Source organism: Natator depressus, chromosome 3, assembly GCF_965152275.1.
Source record: "Natator depressus isolate rNatDep1 chromosome 3, rNatDep2.hap1, whole genome shotgun sequence".
NCBI lineage: Eukaryota > Metazoa > Chordata > Testudines > Cheloniidae > Natator > Natator depressus.
This window is the reverse complement of record NC_134236.1, coordinates 3,527,262-3,551,776: the sequence shown is the minus strand read 5'-3', so window position 1 is coordinate 3,551,776 and position 24,515 is coordinate 3,527,262. Positions and strand designations below refer to the sequence as shown.

The 24,515-nt window shown below is 45.3% G+C and overlaps 1 protein-coding gene across 2 annotated transcripts in view; it reads right to left on the bottom strand.

Moving 5' to 3' along the window:
* Positions 1 to 24,515, bottom strand: part of SELENOI (selenoprotein I) — a 54,826-nt gene that overhangs the window by 21,714 nt on the left and 8,597 nt on the right. The window contains exons 1-2 of one of the 2 annotated variants that reach the window (XM_074947322.1): positions 984 to 1,102; positions 171 to 239 (exon numbers count right to left, since the gene is read on the bottom strand). In XM_074947322.1, the coding sequence (XP_074803423.1) occupies positions 171 to 200 (30 nt within the window). In that variant the 5' untranslated portion in view covers positions 201 to 239; positions 984 to 1,102. Of the gene's footprint in view, positions 1 to 170; positions 240 to 983; positions 1,103 to 24,515 lie in introns of those variants that run through there. The other variant, XM_074947321.1, reaches the window with a different exon arrangement.

Sequence of the window (24,515 nt, the reverse complement as noted above, 5' to 3'; positions counted from 1 at the left end):
GCTCACAGTTATTGTCCTTCTTGAAGGACGAAGGTTGGCATTTGTCATGGAATTAACAAAGCAGAGTTTGTTTCAACCAAAAGGCAGTCCTGTCTAAGAGATTATGCCATGACAGAAAATTAGCCCTTCTACTTCCAGCACAGAACCACATGACAAGCAGGAATTCTCACCTTCACAACAGTATTCCAGAACGGGTGCATAACATAGAGAGAGAGAGGATTGCTGTCCACCGCACTGTACTGTGAAGGAGAGGAAGAGAAATATGGTTAAATGAATGCTCCAGCAGGTCTCCTATAAACATACTGACTAGACACAATATCAAATTATCTCAAAGAGATCAAGTATCCCCTGGTTCTGGGTTCTCACAGTGCTGCGTGTCAGATAACAAGTCACCGTATGTCATACCCGAGAAGGATGTCATAGTTTCCCTGCTCTATAGGAAAGTAACATTTTAAAGATAATGGGAAAATCTGAAGCAAACTCTGCCACCTTTGCTGGGAACACTGCAGTCTCCATGCTCATGGAACTCCTGCCCAGAAGTTGTCATATTTCAGGAAAAGTCTGACTATTGAATTTATATTTAAAACCTCAACCCCTCTGGCCCCTAAAGACGCCTTTGCAAAATAACCCCATGAATAGAACATGAAAAATAACGTGACCGGACGACTAGCGGCATAGACAATAAAGGAGAAGGGATGCAGATCAGAATAAGTACAGAACACGTCAAAGATTTCTTCTAACTAATTTAAATGAAATCAAGTCAGCAGGGCCTGATGCTATTCATCCCAAGGTGCGGAAGGAATTAGCTGAAGAAATCTCAAAGCCATTGGCAATAATATTTGTAAACTCATGGATGACAGTCCCAGTACTTCAGTACCAGGCAAACTGGTTCAAACTATAGTAAAGAACAGAATTATCAGACACATAGATGAACATGATTTGTAAGGAAGAGTCAACATGGCTTTTGTAAAGGGAAATCATACCTCACCAGTCTACTAGAATTCTTTGAAGGGGTCAACAAGCACGTGGACAAGGGTGATCCAGTGGATAGTGTACTTAGATGTTCAGAAAGCCTTTGACAAGGTCTCTCACCAAAGGCTCTTAAGCGAAGTAAGCTGTCATAGGATAAGAGGGAAGGCCCTCTCATTGGTCCGTAACTGACTAAAAGATAGGAAACAAAGGGTAGGAATAAATGTTTTCAGTTTTCAGAATGGGGATAGTTAAGTCCAAAGCAGACTGAAGAGCTACAGAAGGCTCTCTCAAAACTGGGTGACTGGGCAACAAAATGACAGATGAAATTCAATGCTGATAAATGCAAAGAAATGCATATTGGAAAGCAATCCCAACTATATATATAAAAATGATGGGGATCTAAGTTAACTGTTACCACTCAAGGAGGAGATCTTGGCGTCATTGTGAATAGTTCTCTGAAAAGATCTTAAGATGGTTAAAGAAAACTTGGTTTGATGGCATTCTGTCTGGCAAGAAACCACTTATCAATAGTTGTGCTTGTGAAATCCTCATTTCTTTATTGTTTTGTCATTATGGTCCCCACTTCCCTATTGTTTATCCGTATGGTCTCTGTCTGGTTCTTTAATTGTTTCGGTCTGTTACATAATTAATTTTGCTAGGTGTAAATTAATTAAGGTGGTGGGATAGGATTGGTGAGTAAAATTTTAGTATAATGATGGGTTAAGGTAGAGCTAAAAAGAACTCAAATTTCTCTACATAAACTGGGGTCCAAAAGGAAGTTCTTTGGGAACCAACTCCAGGACACAGCCCCAAAGATCAGAGCGGCCAGACCTCAACACTCTGCCAATGACACCGTGCAGAAACTGGAGTCCCCCAGATGGACCTGATCCTGACTGGCCATCAAGAAAAGTTCATCTGTCTTATTGGGCGTGGTGAGCACTGTATGTGTAGCGTGTGCAGTCTGTTTTTGGTGAGTGTTAATAAATAGAGGTTACGTAGTACATTACTGTGTAAGGCTCTTTCACTGGTAAAAGGTCCTGCACATCCCCAGAAGTAGTATACACCCGGAGCCCTACGTATTGGGAAAGGGTGTGGGTACTTAAATTGACCAGGTTAGTTACACCCTAAGCCCTACCCATTTGTACATGTGGCCCTTCGCCCCACGAATTGGGTAAGGGTAGGTGCTTTTTGCCTGGAGCCCTACGGACTGGGAAAAGGTGGGGTACCCTAATGGGTGCAGGGAACAGCATGGCCACACAGCAGCCTGTGTAGTGCCACGCAGGCGCTCAAGGAACCCACCCAGGGACGTGTCGCAGTTGGGGTGCCCCTCCCCCAGCCCCAACTCAGCCTGCAGCATGGATCTACCAGCGCAGTGTGGCCTGACCCCAGAGCAGCCTGGACCCAGATGCGGCCGGGGTGGGGCGACATGACCCTGGGGCAGCCCAGACCTAGCCGTGACCAGGGCAGCGCAGCCCGGCCCGAGGTGTGGCCGGAGCAGCCTGGCCCAGACCCAGGCGTGGTCAGGGCGGCCCTCCCACAGCCTGGACCGGCTGGGGCTGGGGGAGGGGCGCCTATCCTGCAGCCCCAGAGCTCCCGCAGCAGGGAGAGGCGCCTCTCCCCCCCAGCCCAGGTGCTGCTGCAGGGAGAGCGAGCAAGGAGAGAGACCTCTCTTTCCGCCATAGCCCCGGAGCACCCTCCTGCACCCCCAACCTCTCATCCCCAACCCCACCCCAGAGCCCGCACCCCCAGCCAGAGCCCTCACCCCTGCACCCAATCCTCTGTCCCATCCCTGAGCCTCTGAGCCCATGCCAGAGCCCACACCCACAGCTGGAGCCCTCACCCCCTGCACCCAATCCTCTGCCCGAGCCCTGAGCCCCTCATCCCTGGCCCCACCTCAGAGCCCACACCCTCAGATGGAGCCCCCACCCCCGTACTCAACTGTTACTTATCAGCTGTGTGTTCTTGGGGAACCAGGGCACAGTATCCAGCCAGTCTGACTCACAAAAGACCTCCCCCACCCCCTGCTTGAACCAAAGCCAAATCAGAAGAAAGTCTTACCAAAAAAAAAAAAAAAAAAAAAAAATCAATGAAAAGGCAGTGGAAGACATACCTAAAGCCCTCAGGACAAGGGTGACATCTCTCTCTCTCTCTAGGTATAGCCTTCTGACCCTGACTTGTGTGATCAGTTATAGTTTTCTAAACCCGACTTTTGTAATCATAATATTAAATCTAACTTAAATTTAACTGTTTTGTTTGTTTGGCTTCCCTTGTATGGTTTACTTGGCAATAAATAACTTTCATGGTTAAGCTGGTTGCTTCTGTCTCTCCCCCACCCCATGGGTGTTTTTTGGCTTCCCCATTTGCTCTGCAGCAATGCTCCTTGTACCTAAGCAAAGATCCCTGCAGCATCCAAAAATCCTGTGGGGGTTGCTCATCAAGTGGATTACTAGCAGAACAATTGTAACATGAAAGTTGGGATGGGGATGTGCTGAACCTAGGATGTCTGAGGGTGGCAGCTTGGAAGTGCTGTTCAACCCAGTCTGCTGCGTCCAGGGACATATAAGGGGTCAGCTTGGGAGTGCTGATTAACCCGGTCCTCTCAGACGTGCTCTGTTAATGTGTGTGTGTTGGTCTGATTCTGGGGCTGGAGGAACCTAGCCCTGGGGAACCTCGGTCCTGCAGGATAGCTCCATTGGGAGGGAACTTGCAGAAGGGAGAAGTAGAGCTCCGTGTGAGAACACAATTGACACAAGCAGTACATGGATAGAAGTACAGACCCCCCCCCTTCCCCCAGAACAGTAACCCTAATAAAGGAGCATACCCCAAAGTAATGGACAAATCTGGTAACACAATCCTCTGCCCCAGCCCTGAGCCCCTCATCCCTGGCCCCACCCCAGAGCCCACACCCCCATCTGGGGCCTTCACACCCCTGCACCTCAACTCTGCCCCAGCCCCACATCTCCAGCCCCACCCCAGAACCCACACCCCCAGCCGGAGCACTCACATCCCTACACCCCAACCCTCTGCCCTAGCCCTGAGCTCCCTCACCGCCCCCCCCCACCAGCACCACATGAATTTTGTTATGTGCAACAATATGAAGGTGATGTGTCACACATCACCTCCATACTGGTGCACATAAAATTCATTCCGCACATGGATGGGAAAAATTAGAGGGAACACTGCATATTGCCTCTATATAAATCAATGGTACACCCACATCTTGAATGCTGTGTGCAGATGTGGTCACCCCATCTCAAAAAAGATCTATTGGAATTGGAAAAAGTTCAGAAAAGGGCCACAAAAATGATTAGGGGTATGGAACAGCTTCCACTTGGAGAGATTAATAAGACTGGGACTTTTCAGCTTCGAAAAAGAGACTGTTAAGGGGGGATAGGATAGACATCTATAAATCATGACTGGTGTAGAGAAAGTAAATAAAGAAGCATTATTTACTCCTTCCCATAAACACAAGAACTAGGTAGGGGTCACCAAATGAAATGAATAGGCAGCAAGTTTAAAAACAAAAGGAAGTATTTCTTCACACAACGCATGGTCAACCTGTGGAACTCCTTGCCAGAGGATGTTGTGAAGGCCAAGACCATAACAGGGTTCAAAAAAGAACTAGATAAATTCATGGAGGATAGGTCCATCAACGGCTATTAGCCAGGATGGTGTCCCTAGCCTCTGTTTGCCAGAATGGGAATGGGTAATAGGGGATGTATCACTTGATTACCTTATGTGCAGGTGAGGCCCCGGAATACTGGAGAAGGGCTAACATGATGCCCATCTTTAAAAAGGGGGAAAGGAGGAGTCGGGGAAGTACAGACCAGTCAGCCTGAGCTCGACAGCTGGGAAGCTACTAGACCAACATATATATCATTAAATTTGCAAATACCTGGAGGATGAAGTGTGATCACTAGCCTGTATGGATCTACTATGAACAAATCATGCCAAACCAGCTTGATTTCCTTCTCTGACAGGGTAACTGGTTTGGTGGATGGGGCGGACATAATCTACCTGGACTTCAGCCAGGCTTTTGACACAGTCCCACACGACATTCTGACAGGTAAGCTGGAGAAATATGGGCTCAGCAGAACTACCATTAAGTGGATACATAATTGGTTAAACAACCACAAACAAAGAGTAACTATTAATGGAACAATGTCAGATTGGAGGAAGGTCTCAAGTGGGGTTCCACAAGGATCTATTCTGGGTCTGGTGTTATTTATTAATGACCTGGATGTAGGACTAGAGAGCAGAAGACACAAAGCTATGGGGAGTTGCCAACACTTTGGATGCTAGAGCTAAAATTCTGAGGGATCTTGACAAATTGGAGAACTGGGCTACAGACAACAAAATGAAATTCAACAAAGACAAATGTATGGTGGTACACTTAATGAAGAAAAACCGAAACACAAATACAGAATGGGGGATAACAGGCTTGGCAGCAGCACTGCTGAAATGGATCTAGGAGTTGTCGACCACAACCTCAACATGAATCAGCAATACAATGCTGTTGCAAAAATAGCACACACAGTTGTATGAGCAGAAGCATCGCATGCAAGTTATGGGTGGTAATAGCACCACTCTGCTTGATGCTGATTAGGCCTTAGCTGGAGTGCTGTGTCCAATTTTGGTGACCACTGTATAGAAAGGTTGTGAAGAAACTGGAAAGGACCCAGAGGTGAGCGACAAAGATGATCAAAGGGATCATATGAGCAAAGACTGAAGGAACTGGGGTATGTTTAGTTTGGAAAAGAGGAGATTGGGGGGGTGGGGGGAGACATGATAGTGGTCTTCAAATATTTGACAGGCTCCCATAAGAAAGATGGAGAAAAATTGTTCTCTTTTGCCACAGAGGGCAGGACAAGAGGCAGTGGGTTCAAACTCCAGCATGGCAGATTTAGAGTAAATGTCAGGAAAAGCTTCCTCACTGTAAGAACAGTAGGACAACGGAGCAGACGCCTGGGGAGGTTGTGGAAGCTTCTTCGCTGGAGGTTTTCAGGAGGCGGCTGGAGAGCATCTGCCTTGGATGGTTTAGACACAACAAATCCTGCATGTTGGCGGGGGCGGGGGGGGGGGGGAGGGGGTCAGACTAGATAACCTTTGCGATCCCTTCTAGCCCTATGGGGTTCGATTCTATGAATATTAGTTTCAAGTTCCTACACAGAATCCTGCTCTCCCCTGATTATGGCCGACAGGTGGGGACATGAGTGGAAGTTCATTTGTGTCTCATCCACAGGCAAAGTGAATAATTATTATTTGTATTGCAATAGCACCCAGGAACCCCTTTCACAGACCAGGACCCTGGTGTGCTAGGCACTGTACAAACACTTGGGATATATGTCTACACTCGAGCTGGCAGTGTGAAAATTAGCCACACTAGAGCTTCCCCCGTGCAGACCCTGGCTGACCCCTAGCCTCTCCCATTCAATCAAGCACATCTGCCCCTGCACCCATGTGTGTCTGTGCCCTCAACCAGCCACTGCCCTGTCCCTATGTAGTTCTGCACCCCTACCCCCATGTGTCTGTGAGCCCGTCTGACACACACACACACACACACCCATTACCCCAGCCCGTCTGCTGACCTGGCCTGACACCTGCTGCGAAGGCAGCTCTCCCTCTTCCCTCAGTGACAGGGAGCTACTGCTGTTCTTGCGCCACAGCGCTCTCTGGTGGGCAAAAGGCGGAACTGCAAGCAACATTTTGGCAGAAGCTTTTTTCTGCCCAATAAATTAGAAAACTGTGGGGCTCGTTACATACGCGCACGCGCAGTAGCGCAAAATTCCCCCAGGAGTGAGAGATTGGAGGCCAAGATGTTGAGCATTTAGTAGATTAGTTATTAGTATACAACTAGTTGAGTGCTGATGATGTGCTTGGAGCGGTAAGTTAAAATATGGACACAGCCCTGTCCCAAAAAGAATGTAGTCTAAACAGAGCAGTCTTAGATCTGTTAAGACCACAGACATGCCTTAAATCTAAAACAAAATTACCTCCTTCAGTGACAGGACTTGTACAAGACTGGATTGGTCTTCTGGCTGATGTATTAGAGACTGCCATATATCTACAAAGAGAAATATGACATTGCAAAAAACGGGGGGGGGGGGGGAGGAGAATATGGGTATACTTGGTAGAAGTTGTACCAGTTGTCAAAAAAAAAAAAAAAAAAAAACACACACCACACCTATAATCTGTCTCAGAACAATGAACATAGTCAGATCTAGCTTGTGTGTTGCAGACCGAAAGAACAGAGGAAACAGAAAATGTCATATGGCACCCAATAGTTAGGACCCTGAGCTCCAGGCAACTGGGCAGTGCGTTCATTACAACCATGCAGAGGATATAAAAATTATACATTAAATAGCAATTCACTGGGTAGCTTCTATCCTCTTAATAAAAGATCGGCCGTTTACTGCAGGGTAATTCCCTAGGCAGAGGGATACGATTTTTAAAGTTGACTAGAACTTCTTAATGCACAAATTGAGACATCTTACAACACCCTCTCCCTGAAAATTAGGCCCCTTATGCTCAAATAAATTGGTTAGTCTCTAAGGTGCCACAAGTCCTCCTTTTCTTTAGGCCCCTTAAATGTGTCTCAGAGGTGTCTCAAATTGCACTCTCAAGACACTAGTAGGTCTCGAAAATCTTGGCCTTGGGTTAACATAAATAAGGTACTGTGCAGTATTAGTACTCAGCCAGACATGCAACAGGAAACCTGTGTGAAGGCAGTCAGTATAGATGGGCTACATTTACAATTCTTTCCCCATGGGTCTACAGCCTATAAGAACGAAACCCTTTAATTTCCTTAGGCTATTATTGGTGCAGCACACTGTAAAAAGCCAAGTGTGCCAACACCAAAGTTGGCACAGAAACAGGAATTATAAATGGAGCAGAAATTCTCACTTGACAGGCACTGATAATGTCCCACACAGGCAAAGGCACAAAAGCCACTCTTCCACGTCCACCGTCATGATCAAGAACTATTGTTTTCCATGTTAGTCTAAACAAGACCCCATCTACTCACCCCAGGCACATGAGAAAGTAGTTTTATGAGGCTGCAGGATTTATGAAGAGAAATAATTGTGTGTGCTGTGGTCAGACACCATGGCTTCCACCTGGCTTCACCCCAGCAGCTTCTAACAGAGGCTACCTGAAGACAGGGATGTCATGAATTGCCTGAAACCCAGATATCTAAGGTCTGACTCATTTCTTTTGGAGCTGAAATCTGCACAGCTCAAGTGTACTTAACTTTAATTAAAGCTTAGGTTCTGCAGAGGTTGCTAGTATTCTCTTTAGAAAAATCCCTACTGCCCTGGGGCCAGTGGAATTTTCAAATCCTCTGGAAACGCTTCCTTTACAAATCAGTAAGCCAGACACTATCTAATTCTAAATAACGGTGCACGTTATCTGCTCTCTACCTCATAAACAGAACTATTATCCAGCACAAAGGTACAAAGATTATCCGGTCTAAAGTCCTTCCTCCAAGGTGATGTTTTGATACAATCCCAAGAAAAAATTCAGAGGATATAAATGCCTAGGCTGACTTATTTAGTGCTGAAGAGTGCGTGACTTGGCTGTCATTTCATCGTTCAGCTCATAATTCCATGTGCTTCGTCCCGGTGAAGTGCCCCCAGGACACACCAAGCACATCTGGCAATTACCCCCTCCCGAAGGAAAGCTTCCCTCCCCAACTACAACCAAAGAAAAGTCACTTTCTAAAAGCCATCCACTTTAAGTGATCTCTTTTACTGCATTTGCAAATGAAGGCAATAGCCATGTCCATTTGCCTTCTTTTTAGAAATAGAGGGGAACAAGGAAAAGAGAAGGCAGCTACAGACATCAAAACAAGACAGTCTCGAACCTCTAGCCCACAAGTTATTGACCAGGAGAAGATATTTATTTTCACTCCCTGATTAAAATGTATTCCACAAGGAGAGAACACAGTCTAGGAACACACAAGAGGAGGTTATGAAGGACAAGAAGATGACAGGGAATCACTGGAAGTAACTGAGGCAGAGACAAGACACCAAAGTGTCAGATATGGCTTCGAAATAATACAGTCTCTTCCATGCTCCCAGCACTCTGCAGTGATGAGACTCAGACAACCCATGAGAAGTCTTACACTAACCTGTCTATGAAAAGATGCAGAATTTGTCAGAGCATATGTTAATGTAAAGTCATGCCATGGCCCGCAAGTGCCAGCTAAAACTAATAGAATTATTCTTTCATTAGATGCTGGCATGCCCAGACAAACTTGTTTTGGTATAACGTGCTTGTGCACCCGAATAAGGTAGTTTGTGACAAGAGGTGCAAATCAAACCTACATAAGCCTCTTGTAAGAGAGGGAGCAAATACCAGGATTAACAGAATAGGAAGCTGAGAAGGCAGGAAGGGCCTTAATATTAGACTGGAAACCGATCCTTCTCAAACAGGTGGGCAAAATCCATCTACCTTGTCTAACTATTATAATTTATTTCTATGTAAAGAATGTTAAAATAAGAGCCGACTCCAGTTCTTTATTTGGAGATTTCAATATCCCATTTTCTATTTATTTTTCTTTAATATTGTTGCTGCATACCCCAACGACAGATTATTCTGCATTCTGTGATGGACACAGCTATGGCTTTCGGCAAACTGATATACTGTATTTACTTCACCGAGCCCATAGCTATCAACGACCCCAGACAATTCGCAAAGTTGCGCCACAGCATTAAAATCTTAAACTCTGACGGTTTAAATTGTTAGGATATAGATATTCAGGCCTGTCTGTAAAGGCCTAGACTCTAAGAATGTAGGTGTATTCTTCTCACTTGGCTAGTTCTAGAGGTATAAAAGAAAGAATCAAAATCACTGTCTGCCGGTGTAAGGGCCTTCTCTCCCTGTGACAGTCTGAGGCCCTGTGCTTAGGCTAAGGCCTTTGGCTAAGCAGCAGAGGCAGCCATAAGCTGGGAAGCGACCGGTCACCTCCTCCCATTCCAAACTAGTCACATTGAAATAAGGTGCTATTGGGCTGTTAGGATACAATCCTGTCCTGATAATGCCTATCGCCTCCAGAGAAAGGGAAGTGCCTAGAAGATGTAAAAGGAAATTTAGTTTGATAGCGTCCTGTCTGGCAAGAACTCACTTATCAATAGCTGGGGTGTGAAATCCTCATTTCTTTGTTGTTCTATCACTGTAGTCCCCATTTCCCTATTGTTTGTCTGCATAATCTCTGTCTGGTTCTGTGATTGTTTCTGTCTGCTGTATAATTAATTTTGCTGGGTGTAAACTAATTAAGATGGTGGGATATAATTGGTTAAATAATCATGTTACAATATGTTAGGATTGGTTAGTTAAATTTCAGTAAAATGATTGGTTAAGGTATGGCTAAGCAGAACTCAAGTTTTACTATATAGTCTGCAGTCAATCAGGAAATAGGTGTGTGGGTGGGGGAAATGGGAACAGGGAATGGGGATGGGGAAATTGGAATCATGTTTTGCTAAGAGCGGGGGGAATGGGAACAGGGACACAGGTAAGGCTCTGTGGTGTCAGAGCTGGGAAGGGGGACACTAAGGAAGGAAACTGGAATCATGCTTGCTGGAAGTTCACCCCAACAAACATCAAATTGTTTGCATCTTTGGACTTCGGGTAATGTTGCTCTCTGTTCATGCGAGAAGGACCAGGGAAGTAAATGGGTGAAGGAATAGCCCCCTAACATAAATCTTATCTCTTTATACTACTAGGAGTTTCAGCACCCATCTTACTGCAATTTTAAAGCATGGAATTCCAAGTGGTTTAAGAGAGAATGAGATTTAAACTGATGGCGGGGGGGAGAGAGAGAGAAGGAGATAGAGATTCAAACAATCTCATTATCCCCATAACCACTTGGAATTAGAAAGCAACTAAACAGTTTGGGACAAAAAGAGACTCACCCTAGGTAGAAAAATTTTCTAGACAGCTTCAACTATGTACACTTCTCTGCCACCTTTTATCCAAAGGATCCCAAAGTGCTTTATAAGTTTCAATGAAATCTCAAAGCCCTAGTGGTGGGGCAAGTATTCTCTCCATTTTCCAGACAGGGAAACTAGCAGCGATAAGCCAACCTGCCCTAAGTCACATAGGAAGTCAGTTTGCAAGCTGGGAACAGAACCCGGAACTCCTGGATTCCAGGCCTGTGTTTTGACACAGGACTTCCTTCTCCTCACTGTGGGAAATTTACAGCAACGCAGAGACTAGCGCGTAGGCACACTGCACAACCTCCCTAACATATGTTATAAGCTACTTAGAAGGGACCACCAGTTCATCTCATCTGACTCCCCGTAGATCACAGGCCACTAATACCACCCAGCACCCGCATACTAAACCCAACAAGCAAAGTTAGACCAAAGTATTATAGCCTACAGGCGGCTAAATTATTATGTGCCACAGGCAGATAATAGGATGGACCAGATGATCCAGGTAAACGACCTGCACACAATTTGTCTAGTTGAGTGAGTAGCTATGGCTTGAAGGAGCCCTCATCCAATCTTTCTTGGCTGGAAGAACTCACATCATCAGGCCTCCAGGCCAGGCTGCGTGTGTAAAGTTGCTTTTTGGAGATCACATTTTCAAGCACTGAGATATCACTCTGGTAAATTTACATCTCCACCGGGATGAAGACTAAGAGCTACCCCCCATTCATAAAGTCAGATGGACCTCTAGGGAGCAGACGCCACAATTCATGGTTTACAAGTAACCTTAACTCCATACTGCAAGCTACTCTGAGTGAAAGCGGGCCGTTGGGAGGATACATCTGGAACACAGCTACAGTACACAGCATGCTCTTCTGGCACATAGATTTAAACCCCGTTTCTTTTGCAATCCCAGAGTAGACCATTTCGTCTTACAGTTTAGCACATAATTCTTAACTGACAAAAGTATTCCAATTGGGTAATCTGGCCAGCCCGTCTCAGGCATCGCCTTCCTTGGCTCCAGTGTCTTCTGATAACCGGTGAAGCAAATGAAGAGTGGCAGGTTTAAATCCAGCACCATTTTTTTCTTAGAATTGTTAAGGCCCAAAAGATTCAGATTCCATATTCCATCATCTTGACTGATCTTAGCAATTAAAGTTTTCACTGCTTTACACTCCTGTTAGTCCTGCAGACCCAACACAGTTAAGAGAAGGAATATAATTCAGCTTCTTCTTGTGCATCAGAATTGACTAAGTTCCAATCCGTTACCCCTGTGCAAACCCACAAAAGTCAGAGGGGCTGCAAAGGTGTCGATGAGAACATAATTTGGCTCAGCCACCTTTTATTACAGGTATTCATGAAAAGGAAGAGCCTGCAGGACTCTAAGATCCCGGGCTGTGTTTCCAGGATCAGCAGTTAAAAAAAAAATTTGCATCACAGTAAACTATAAATGCAGAACAAAAATGCAATTCAGTGACATTTTTACAGAATCGCTTTTCATATTAAAACTGCCCATTCTGAGTTTGTGTCTCCTTGCCACTCCATTGCAATGCCTGCAATGCACACACCATGGTGGAACTTACCACAACCACTGGTTCATTTCACTTTCTTCCAGCAACATACCAAAAGGGAAAAGAACAATAGGGCCTTTGATACTCTAGTATTTTGGGGGGATATCTACCCCAGCACAGCCCTACTGGTGGTAGCGACAGCATAGACACAGCACGGTCTCAATCCTCTAACCCTACACAGTCCTCTAACCCTACCTGTTTCTACACTAGTGCTCCCACTGTTGGTAGATTTCCCAAAAATGCTACAGTAGCCAGCCTAAAAGAGAATCTGGAGTGCTCTCTCTCACAAGAAGAAACATTCCGAGAGTGAGCCTGTCAATACAGGACAACGCAGAGTGCTTACAATATTTAATTGTTGTATGGCTGCCACCACCTTCTCACTTACCATTGCTTGCTCTGCAAAGTTAAGGCCTTTTTGAAGAAAAAGAAAAAAAAAAAAACTTGCCCCAATCCTCAACAGGTTAGTGCAAATGTTGTGGACACCTCTGCAGGTACAATTTCTTTTTTTCAAACCAGATTTAACAAGATGGGGTTAATGGTTTGCAAATCAGGTACACCTGCCCATACATACAGCAGATTCTTATAGGACAGGTTTCAGAGTAGCAGCCGTGCTAGTCTGTATTCGCAAAAAGAAAAGGAGGACTTGTGGCACCTTAGAGACTAACAAATTTATTTGAGCATAAGCTTTCGTGAGCTACAGCTCACTTCATCGGATGCATTATAGGACAGTCGTCGCTGGGAAGGCAAGGAATCTATTTTAGGATTTCTAAGGTACTATAATATCCAAGCCCTGGGATAAGAGCTTTTTACTACTTGGCTCAGTTTTGCAGGCCTGCTGGATGTGCCAGTGAGGATCTCTGGTGATCAGGCCATTACTCTGAGCAGGAATGAGACACATATGCTTAGGCCTCGTCTAGACACAAACATTGTACTGATTAAACTAAATCAATTTAGAAACCAATTGAAACTGGTGCAACTCCTTTGGACAGACATTCTTAAAATCAGTTTAAGAGTATCTGCTATCAATTTAGCTTAAGTGAGACTTCTACAATATACAGTAATACCTGCAATGGGATCACTTACAATACTGAGGAAGACTATCCCTTCCTGAAGGGCTTACAACCTAAATTGGACTGTACAGACACAGACACCACCACCAAATGAATTAGGGACCATTGGGCCAGTTTCAAGGTAATGCACCTTGAAGGTGCATTCAAGGTAATGCACACTTGAAATCACCACTTTTATTGGTAGCCTACAACTTTAAAGTTTCTTCAGAGAGGAAATGAGAAGTTTTTAAACATGAAGAATTCAATCATTTCAAGGCAAGTCAGTGTGCATTTAAATTTTGTGTCAGCACCTATCAATGTTCATTACTTGCGCAATAAAAGTCAAAGAATTATTGGTCTCAAGTTGTTTTTTAAAAATTACCCCATCTGGGCCACTTATGTTACAAACAGTATCAGAAGTTATTCTTCCAACTTGACACAGGAAGACAACTAAATTTTCAAAATCCCAGGAGTCAACTCAGCTCACAAGCACCTGAGGAAAAGTTGAACCACTTCCCCAAGTGATGTAGTGTTTTTCCTTTTGTGAAATGCTCTAACCCACATTCACTGACTTAACACATGCCAACAGGACAATGGACAGCGTTTCAGCTGCCAAGAACAAGCTCTGTACAGGATTCCTAACTGACTGCTGTTTTTAGCTCACAATGAGAAGTGAAGGGCTCATAGAGCACTTCTTTTCATCACACAACAGGGACATCTCAGGAGGAGCTGATTATGTATTTGAGTAGGAAGATATAGAGATTTATAGTCCAGATTCTATGGATGGCTTCCATGTCTAGAAAACCAATGCTGCTCTGAAGGAATTCAGTTACGAGTCACTCTGGGGCATATCTACACTACCACCTCAAATCAACCTATGTTAGGTCAATTTACAGCCACCACAGTAATTATGGCAGTGGCTTACGTCCACACTACCCTCATTCTGATAGTGGTGCATGTCCTCACCAGAGCGTTTCCACCAACTAGTGAGGGGCTCCCCGCAGCAAACAAGGGGGAGGGAAGGAGCCTGATTTTCAAAGGTGGTAAGCATCTGCAGCTCCCCGTGGCTTCAAATGGAGCTGTGGTGTTTAGTATCCCCAGAGATCAGACCCTAAGTGTCTGAAGCTTGACACCCAGAATTAGAGACTGTCTTTGAAAACTGGGCTGTATGTTACCTGTTTTTGTGTGTGTGTGTGTTGTTTGTTTTTTAAACGGGAGCCTCCGTGCAGCGGGGCTCCCACTGGGGAGCATGGAGCTGGGGTCCCTAGCAGCAGCCTAGTTGGCGAGCGAGACTTTCTTGTCAATTTCAGGGCTCCAGCAGAGCCCTGAACTTGACAAGACAGCCAACAGCAGATGTAAGGCATGCAGGATCTACACGGACGCTGCGTCCCCCTAACTAAGCCCCTGCACCTCTGGGGAGTAGGGCACTTATCCGTGGGAGCAAGGCTGTAGTGTGTACATTGACATAGTTAGGCCAACATAAGCTGCCTTATGTCAACCTAACCATGTAGTGTAGACCACACCTCAGATAATGCATTCTGATAATCACAAGACTAGTGATTATATTGCCAATAATGTGAAGTAGTTCTGCCCAAGCTATTCCTTCCCCATTTACATCTAATCTTAATATTATGTCCCCTGACTTCACAAACCTGCACCACCAGGAAAAGGTTAGCGGTACCATTAATAACTTTACTTATGAAAAAAATCCTCACCTCAAAGCCAATTTTCTCGCGGCAAGAACAAACTGAACTTTTCCTTAGAACAGAGTATATTCACAACACTGCTCTGAACCACTTCCCACTGAAGGAGAAAATCAGTATTCAGAGGTAAAACAATGGTGCCTCAGAGAAACAATTTTCCACTTATTTACTGGTCATTAGTTAATTCCCAAAGCCCATTTGAGATAAATTCACAAAGTTTAGTATATTTCCTTCTCCTCTAAACAGGAACTGGAGAATGCAGTCTGTACTTGAAGGCATTAACTCTTTCATAGAAGTGTACCTCCAAAATTGCATGTTGGACATTTATTAGTGGATGCAGAGCATTATAAATGTTAGTAAAGAAGCCCCAATGGAACCTTGTTACAAAGTGGAGATTAAAACAAAATTACATTATTTTAGCAGGTGGGTTAAAATAAGTTTACAAGTAGCTGTGTCTAAGGGTATGTCTACACTACCCACCAGATTGGGTGGTGGAAGTAGTGGTAGAAATCTGTGAGGGAGTTTAAGTCGTCTGCCCAGAGAATGAAAAGATCGTTGATGTATCTCAGGGATTTCACTGGTTTTGTGGTGCATTTATCCCAAAATTCTTCTTCAAGGTGTCCCATGTTGCAAGGCACTTCAACACCATTCAGTAGGTACTTTGTTTAAAATAGGTTGGGGTGGGGGGGGAGAAAAGAGAAGGAAGGTGGTTTGACACAGCAGGGCTAAGCTGTGCCACTGACAGGCATGCTGGAGACACTATTACTTTCCAGTCTGTTGCCTTTCTTCCCCTCTCCCGCACCAAAATAACCTCCCTGTATGCAGTGCTCTCTGCTGGGAGATCACACTCATGAGGGACTATCAATGCTGTGCTACTCATGTTGGAGCAGAACTGGTAAGTCCTTCCCTGCTGAACCTGAGATGCAGATCATTGATAAGTGGTAAACTTACTTTTTGGTGGCACAAAAAGTGCCCAGACAAAGGGGAAAACAAGGCCAAGTTAATAAGTACCAGCTTTAAAAGCACAAGTACTAAGTTGCTTCCAACTCACCACTTCCATGTGGACATGGAGCAAATGGGCTTGTTTGTCTTGGCGTGGCTCTGCTAGCTGGTTTATTTTACCTGTAAATTGGATTTACAGGCACTTGTCAAATGCAGCTGCATCCTTTTGATTCATCCCAATCTTAAACTAAAATGTTTTCTCCTTAGCCCTTTGTACAGAAGCAATCTGGTAGAATATTATCTGGAATAGACTAACTATGGCCTAAGTGTTTCTGTCTGGGATCAGGATTCCCTGGGGCATGTATCACAAATCTTTTTTTAAAAAAAAAAACAGGATAAAACCATCAGAAGTTGGGGGGTTTTATTATAACTTTTTATAAACTAAAAGAACGAGGAGTACTTGTGGCACCTTAGAGACTAACAAATTTATTTGGGCATAAGCTTCCGGGGGCTACAGCCCACTTCAACGGATGCATAGAATGGAACATATAGTAAGAATATTGCATTGCAATATTGCATTCTATGCATCCGATGAAGTGGGCTGTAGCCCCCGGAAGCTTATGCCCAAATAAATAAAATAAAATAAATATACACATACACACAGAAAACATGAAAAGGTGGAGTAAGAGGCTAATTAAGATGAGCTATTATCAGCAGGAGAAAAAAAAATTTTGTAGTGATAATCAAGACGGCCCAAATAATTTCGTGCTTTGAAATAATAGTTTACCCCCCCCAAAAAAGCCACACACCATCCTTAAGCATTAGTTTTAATTATTTTGTGGCATCCTCATGTGTGCTGGACACATTATAGAAAGTGCATATGACTGGTCCCAGCCCCAGGATGCTTACAGTCTAAGCGATGAACATAACAGCCAGGCAGGGGTATAATCAGACCTTAGCAGGGGACATAGGCGAATGAAAGAAAGATGGTCTCAGTAACTCATATTAGGTAGGTTTCAGAGTAGCAGCCGTGTTAGTCTGTATTAGCAAAAAGAAAAGGAGTACTTGTGGCACCTTAGAGACTAACAAATTTATGTGTTTTGATGGCTTGCTGTTCCCTCCTCAATATATATTTAATGCAAATATTTGTATTGGTGATGCTGCAGAATTATGGTTTTAGTAGCCATCTGAATGAGGCAGAGGTGGAAAATTGACAGATTTCAGAAAACATGTCCTGCACAGGAAGAAGCATGGAATAAGGACAAGAGATGTCTCAGACAGAAGGCTACAAAAGGGGCATAGAGGTTAGCATAACTGTTAGAGTGGGTCCTGCAGGGTGTGGGGATGAGGGAAGAACATGAAATGAGACCAGGTCAGAGATGGAGGCAAGGGCTGCAAAATGGGGTACCGTGAAAGATAGAATTAGAAGCCTGAACTTGATGTGTAGAAAAATAAGAAAAAAAAAGGGCAAGGGGAAGAGGATGACACTGTTGAAGCAAGAGTGTTTTAGCAAGACCCAAGAGAAAGAGACTGTAATAGCTGAGGAGGGAGATGATTAAGGCCTGAACAAGGAGTTGTGCATGTCAGGATAGCACAGAATCATAGAAGATTAGGGTCAGAAAAGACCTCAGGAGGTCATCTAGTCCAACCCCCTGCTCAAAGCCCAACTAAATCATCCCAGCCAGGGCTTTGGCAAGCCAGGCCTTAAAAACTCTAAGGATGGAAATCCCATCCCCTCCCTAGGTAACCCATTCCAGTGCTTCACCACCCTCCAAGTGAAATAGTTTTTCCTAATATCCAACCTAGACCTCCCCCACTGCAACTTGAGACCATTGCTCCTTGTTCTGTCATCTGCCACCATTGAGAACAGCTAAGAGCCATCCTCTTTGGAACCCCCTTCAGGTACTGAAGGCTGCTATCAAATCCCCCCTCACTCTTCTGTTCTGCAGACTAAATGAGCCCAGTTCCCTCAGCCTCTCCTCATAATTCATGTGCCCTAGCCCCCTGATAATTTTCGTTGCCCTCCGCTGGACTCTCTCTGATTTGTCCACATCCCTTCTGTAGTGGGAGACCCAAAACTGGATGCAATACTCCAGATGGGGCCTCACCAGTGCCAAATAGAGGGGAATAATCACTTCCCTCGATCTGCTGGCAACGCTCCTAATAATACAGCCCAATATGCCATTAGCCTTCTTGGCAACAAGGGCACACTGCTGACTCATATCCAGCTTCTCGTCCACTGTCACCCCTAGGTCCTTTTCCGCAGAACTGCCGCTTAGCCAGTCGATGCACAGCCTGTAGCAGTGCATGGGATTCTTCCGCCCTAAGTGCAGGACTCCGCACTTGTCCTTGTTGAACCTCAGCAGATTTCTTGTGGCCCAATCCTCTATAATTTGTCTAGGTCCCTCTGGACTCTATCCTTACCCTCCAGCGTATCAACGTCTCCCCCAGCTAAGTGTCATCTGCGAACTTGCTGAGGGTGCAATCCATCCCATCAGCCAGGTCATTAATGAAGATGTTGAACAAAACCGGCACTAAGACCAACCCCTGGGGCACTCTGCTTGATACCAGCTGCCAACTAGACATCGAGCCGTTGATCACTACCCATCGAGCCCAATGATCTAACCAGCTTTCTATCCACCTTATAGTCCATTCATCCAATCCATACTTCTTTAATTGGCCGGTAAGAATACTGTCAGAGACCGTATCAAAAGCTTTGCTAAAGTCAAGATATATCATGTCCACTGCTTTCCCCATATACACAGAGCCAGTTATCTCATCATAGAAGGCAATCAGGTTGGTCAGGCATGACTTGCCTTTGGTGAATCCATGCTGACTGTTCCTGATCACCTCCCTCTTCTCCAAGTGCTTCAAAATGGCTTCCATAAGAAGCTGCTCCATGATTTTTTCCAGGGACTGAGGTGAGGCTGACTGGTCTGTAGTTCCCCTGGATTCTCCTTCTTCCCTTTTTTAAAGATAGGCAATCATCCGGGACCTTCCCCGGTCGCCATGAGTTTTCAGAGATAATGGCCAATGGCTCTGCAATCACAGCAGCCAACTCCCTCAGCACCCTCGGATGCATTGCATTCAGCCCCCTGGACTTGTGTATGTCCAGCTTTTCTAAATAGTCCTTAACCTGTTCTTTCACCACTGAGGGCTGCTCATCTCCTCCCCACACTGTGCTGCCCAGTGCAGCAGTCTGGGACCTTGTCTGTGAAGACCGAGGCAAAAAAAGCATTGAGTACTTCATTGATGTGGAAAAAGCTGGTCACTAGGTTGCCTCCCCCATTCAGTAAGAGGCCCACACTTTCCCTGACCTTTTTCTTGTTGCTAACATATTTGTAGAAACCCTTCTTGTTACCCTTCACATCCCTTGCTAGCTGCAACTCCAATTAGCAGGGGTAGAGTTTTTAAAACGCTGAAGGAAAGAGAGACAGAGGCGAAAGAGGAGATGCCGTAAGTCACGACCTTCCTCTGAGTCTCCCAGTACATACTGAACTGTTCGGGCTTGTCTACACTTACTGGGGGATCATGAGTGGCGATCGATGCATCGGTAGTTGATTTAGCGGGTCTAGTGAAGACCTGCTAAATCAACCGCAGCTCACTCTCTGGTCGACTCCTGCACTCCACCGGATCAAGAGGAGTAGGGGGAGTCGGTGGGAGAGCATCTCCTGTTGACATTGAGTAGTGTGGACCCCACGGTAGAGTAGATCTAAGCTATGTCGATTTGAGTTACACTATTCACGTAACCCAAATTGCGTAGCTTAGATTGAACTTCCCATGTAGACAAGGCCTTAATTAGCTCTTATGGGCAGGGACAGTACAGTACCGAGTACACCCTCTGCACAGAGTCAATTCTTTTTTAAAATCAGAAAAAACACTTGAGAATTCCACGTGAGAGAAGAGAAGCTCATTACATTATGCAAAGAGGAAACAGTCAGAACCTTCTTTTAAACAAATCTACCAAAGCAAACACAAGGAAAGATTTCAGCAGGAGCCAGGAACTGCAGGAAGATTCTCTTGTAATTCAAGCAATGCCTTTATCTGAAGCAGACAGATGCTGTTGTACAGACAAGGCTGGGACTGTACTGTGTGTGTTCACCCCTCCCAGCCCTGCTACAGCTCACTCTGAGTCATTCTCCATTAGCAGAGGTGTGGGCAAATAACAGTTAAACAGCATTCTTTACAGGTATCCTACACAAAGCAAAGTCTTGAGACTCCTGAAAAGCAAAACAGTATAGTGGTACACTGAGCCAAGTCAACTGGGCAAGGCCTAATTGTGTAACCATTTTCTGAGCCAGGGACTGGAAACAATACTTAGATTTCTATAATGAGCTGAAGTACTTTTTCAAACAGTCCCAGCAAGCCAAGCACCAAGTGTTAGTCAGCAGAGAACACTGATAATGGGATTTATTGTAGCAGAGATACAAAACAGTCACAGGCTGTTGTCGTAGTTTTAATCCCATCAGAAAGACTCAACATGTGTGTTGATCAGAGTGTTAATTTCTCCTACCTGCCAACAGAACACAGGTCATTTTCCCTATTACAATGCATCCCTCTGGGAACCTCCATGTGAAGCTGACATGGCCAATTCCTTACAGTAATTTCCTGACTTAAATGCCTTATGAGAGGAAGGACACTTCATGAGATCAGAGCATCTCATGCACTAACAACTATGCAGCAGAGGGAGTGTACAGGAGGAGACCCACTCTTCATGAGCTGCTAGCCTTGGATAAAACAACAATTGAAAAAATATTCTTTTGCAAGTGTGGCAATCATTTTTCCAGCATCCCTTTAGGGCTATATCTTTGCTGCAAAGTTAACTCCGACTCCTTTCTGGGAGTTGCCCCTAGCCCAGCTCCCATCCACACACACAGATGTCTCACTGGAGCATGGTGGGGCTGCCTAGCCAGCAAATACTGGGATATAGGCTAAAGCCCAAGCATTGCTTACACTAGGGTTGGTAAATCCTGCTAATGCCGTCCAATTGTTCCATCTCTCCTGCTCCCTGGGTGCTCAAAAGGACAGTCAAGTTCTCCCACAATTCACTGAGAAGGAGTCAGAGCAGCTCAGATTTCTGCAGTGCTTAGAACCTTGGGATATCCCCCCAGAAGTCCTACCGCCTCACACGACCCAGTAAAGCACTAGCGTGGATGCAGTGGAGTGGACACACTCGACTACAGCCACTTACACCTGAGCTAAGCCAACCTGCATTAACTCTGCAGTGAAGATTGTATACCTTTGTTACTCTGAGGGCCATGCTAAATCCATTCTCCTCCTGGAGGAGGAGCAAATGATCTCCCTTCCGAGTCCATCAGTTCTTAAGTAGCTGGAAGTTGTGGCTGTTGAACGACACAAAGTAAACCTCCCGGAAGTAAGAGTGCTATAGGTAGCTCTTGATCTGGTGAGCAGGAAACCACAATGCAAAGTCTAACGTGAGTCACACAGCCAAATAAGATCACCCCATGCTAGGAAGGCTCCTCTGTGACAGGAGGGTGTGTCTTCTACCAATGTGGATACTCTCTCACCTGTTTATCCTTCTGTTTAAATGATGAACGTCACCTAATCTCTTCATTAGAAGCTCCCAAAACCCCAAATCGACAAGAATCTACATGCCAGCTCTGAAAGCAAGGGACCAAACAAAGCCAGCCCTGTTTTATGTTTTTGCATATAGGCTAGAGGAAGTGCTCATGACAAGCACACAACTCATGCTAGCCCTTCACCCTTTCAGAGCAATGCAGAGACACTCTACAAGACGCACATCATGCATGGGGCTTGAAAATTTACCAGACACCTAACAGCTGGAGGACTCAACCTACTAGCCCAGAGGCAGAAATGTAAAATGAAGAAGGTGGGGGCTCCAGCAGGGAGGTGCTAGGGCAAGACTCTGCTGAGTAGCCCAGCTTTCACCCTGCCCCCCAAACACCTACTGGGGAGGTGTAGCCAGACACCCAGCCCCCCCCCCTCAGACCAGCATTGCGGAAGCCAAAACAGGGCACTTAACATAAATTCCAGCACAGCCTTTGAAGCTGTGAAAAGCACAGGTGTGCTGCTACAATGTGCCTCTGGGAACATATACAACGATTAGGCTCACAGCAGGCAGAGGCGCTGTGACAGACATGGCTCTTAGCCCCTACTAAACAGCATGATGCACACACACCAACATCCTAGGTGGGAAAATATTTACCCTAATAAAAGGAATGTCCAGTAGTCGAAACTTATTGTTTCTCTCCCTTGCAAGTGTAAACTACTCTTGTGAGAGCTGGCGTCGCCCAGACAGACCAGCCCCAAATTGGCATAAGAAAGGAGAAAGAGACTAAAGGAGTACAGAGGTATAAGTAGGGGACCTACAGCACCATGATTTTTGAGTGCTTTTCACTATCTATCTGCTGGTCAGATAAGTGACAGCCTCCCAAGGCTTCTGCAGCTAAGAGGGTCCCTAAGCCTTGTCCCTTATTCGTCTTTCCGCGGAATTGAGTGACCGATCCTGGCTTGGCACCGCTGGAATCGAGAGATGCAAGGAGGGTAAGAAGCACCCACACCTGATCTCCTATCTTTAGTGTACACATATTTTGAAATAGAGCTCTATACTTTGTTTTCTTTCTTTGGGATTGTGGCTTCAGTTTTGTAACTTGTTTGTGTGTGTAACATCTCTACATTTAAATAAGTAGGCACTAGCAATTTTGTAACCACATGATTAGAATCTAGTTTAATAAATTTTGGTAACCATTTGTCCATAAGCCTGACTTGTTTCTCTGGTTTACTGTGAAGCAGCCAACACAATTAAAGAACCTCAGCCGTTTTGGCTATAAAGCCTGGCCATTAGGTGAGAGTACTAAGAGCCTAGCGTTGAGTTGTGCCGCCTCCACGGGGCAAGCTCTTGGGGCACCTGTCAGTCAATCCTGACTGCCCGCTGCGAAGGAGCTCTGAGCTCTAGCAGTTAAAGTCACGGGTGGTTAGGACCTTGGGGCATCCGTCAGCCTAGCCCGGGCTGCCCGCCGTGAAGGGACAGTGCGTCCTAGCGGTTAAAGTCACGGATGGTATAAAACGGGCATAGCTAGCACCTCACCAAACATCCCTGGCCATCGGCTAACAGGAGGGCATATGGATTTTGGCATGGACTCTACTTGGAGGCATCCTCTTTCATATCCTCTGGTTATCAGGTGTCTGAACGGCCGCTGCAGACATGGGGGGTAGTTTCCACCCCTCTCCCTCAGTACCCTGTGAGTAACTGTTGTGCGTAATTCCATAGCTCCACGCAGCATCCCTAAGGAGCACTAGTGTGAAATGGACTATTCTTGACAGCTTCACAGCTGCCCACAGGTTTCTAAATAGCAGCAGAAAAACTGACCAGATGTCCTGATTTCACACTGCTGCTGCTTGTGGCTCCAGTGCCTCTCCTTGGCAGAACCAACTTTCTTCATGCTCAGAGCCTGTCTAAACAGAAAAGGTTATCTGTACACTTATACCAGCCTAACATATCATTTATAGCATGCTACTGTTATCTGTATTAGCAGACCACGAGGTATACCAGCATAAATCCCTGTGTGAACATTCTTAGCAACTTAAACTAAACCCGAAAGCAGCACTAATTCTGGAATGAGAACGTCTACGCTGGGAGTTATGAACAGCAGAACTACAACAGTGTAATTACACCAGAGGTTAACGTCACAGCCATTAGCGCTAGTTATAATTTAATTAGATGAAAGTTTATATTCTGCAGAAATTGGCGGCTTAGCTACCAACTCTAGCAAGGGAAAGCTACTCACTCACTAGCAGAGGATTTTTCACATTCAATTCAGGTCACCCAAAATCAGAACTCAGATTTATGAGAGGGGCAAAAATTATCTGGTCGATCAAATGAAAAACAAGGAACAGGGCAGTTAGCTGCCCAAGAACGTCGTCACAGGACGGAGAAGGCTGCAGTCTTCAACCCCAGAACATTACTACAGATAGAGTGATACCAACTGTTGGCATAGAAAGAGCTAAATCACACGCTGGGTACCAGGTGCTGTGAGTTACATCTGTAAATTACTCAGAGTTCAGATACATCTTTGGCCATCTTCCCTGTAAAGCTCTCAGCACAAACAGTAAATTGTCCTCTCTTGTGTAGGCCTACCTACACACCCATTACAGTCAGCAACAGCAATTTGAGGCCTGGTCTACACTGGCGGGGGGGGAGGGGCGGGGCGAGAAATCGATCTAAGTTACGCAACTTCAGCTACGTGAATAACATAGCTGAAGTCAACGTACTTAGATATACTTACTGCGGTGTCTTCAACGCTCCCCCGTCAACTCCGCCTGCATCTCTCGCCCTGGTTCAGTACCAGAGTCAGGAGAGCACTCGGC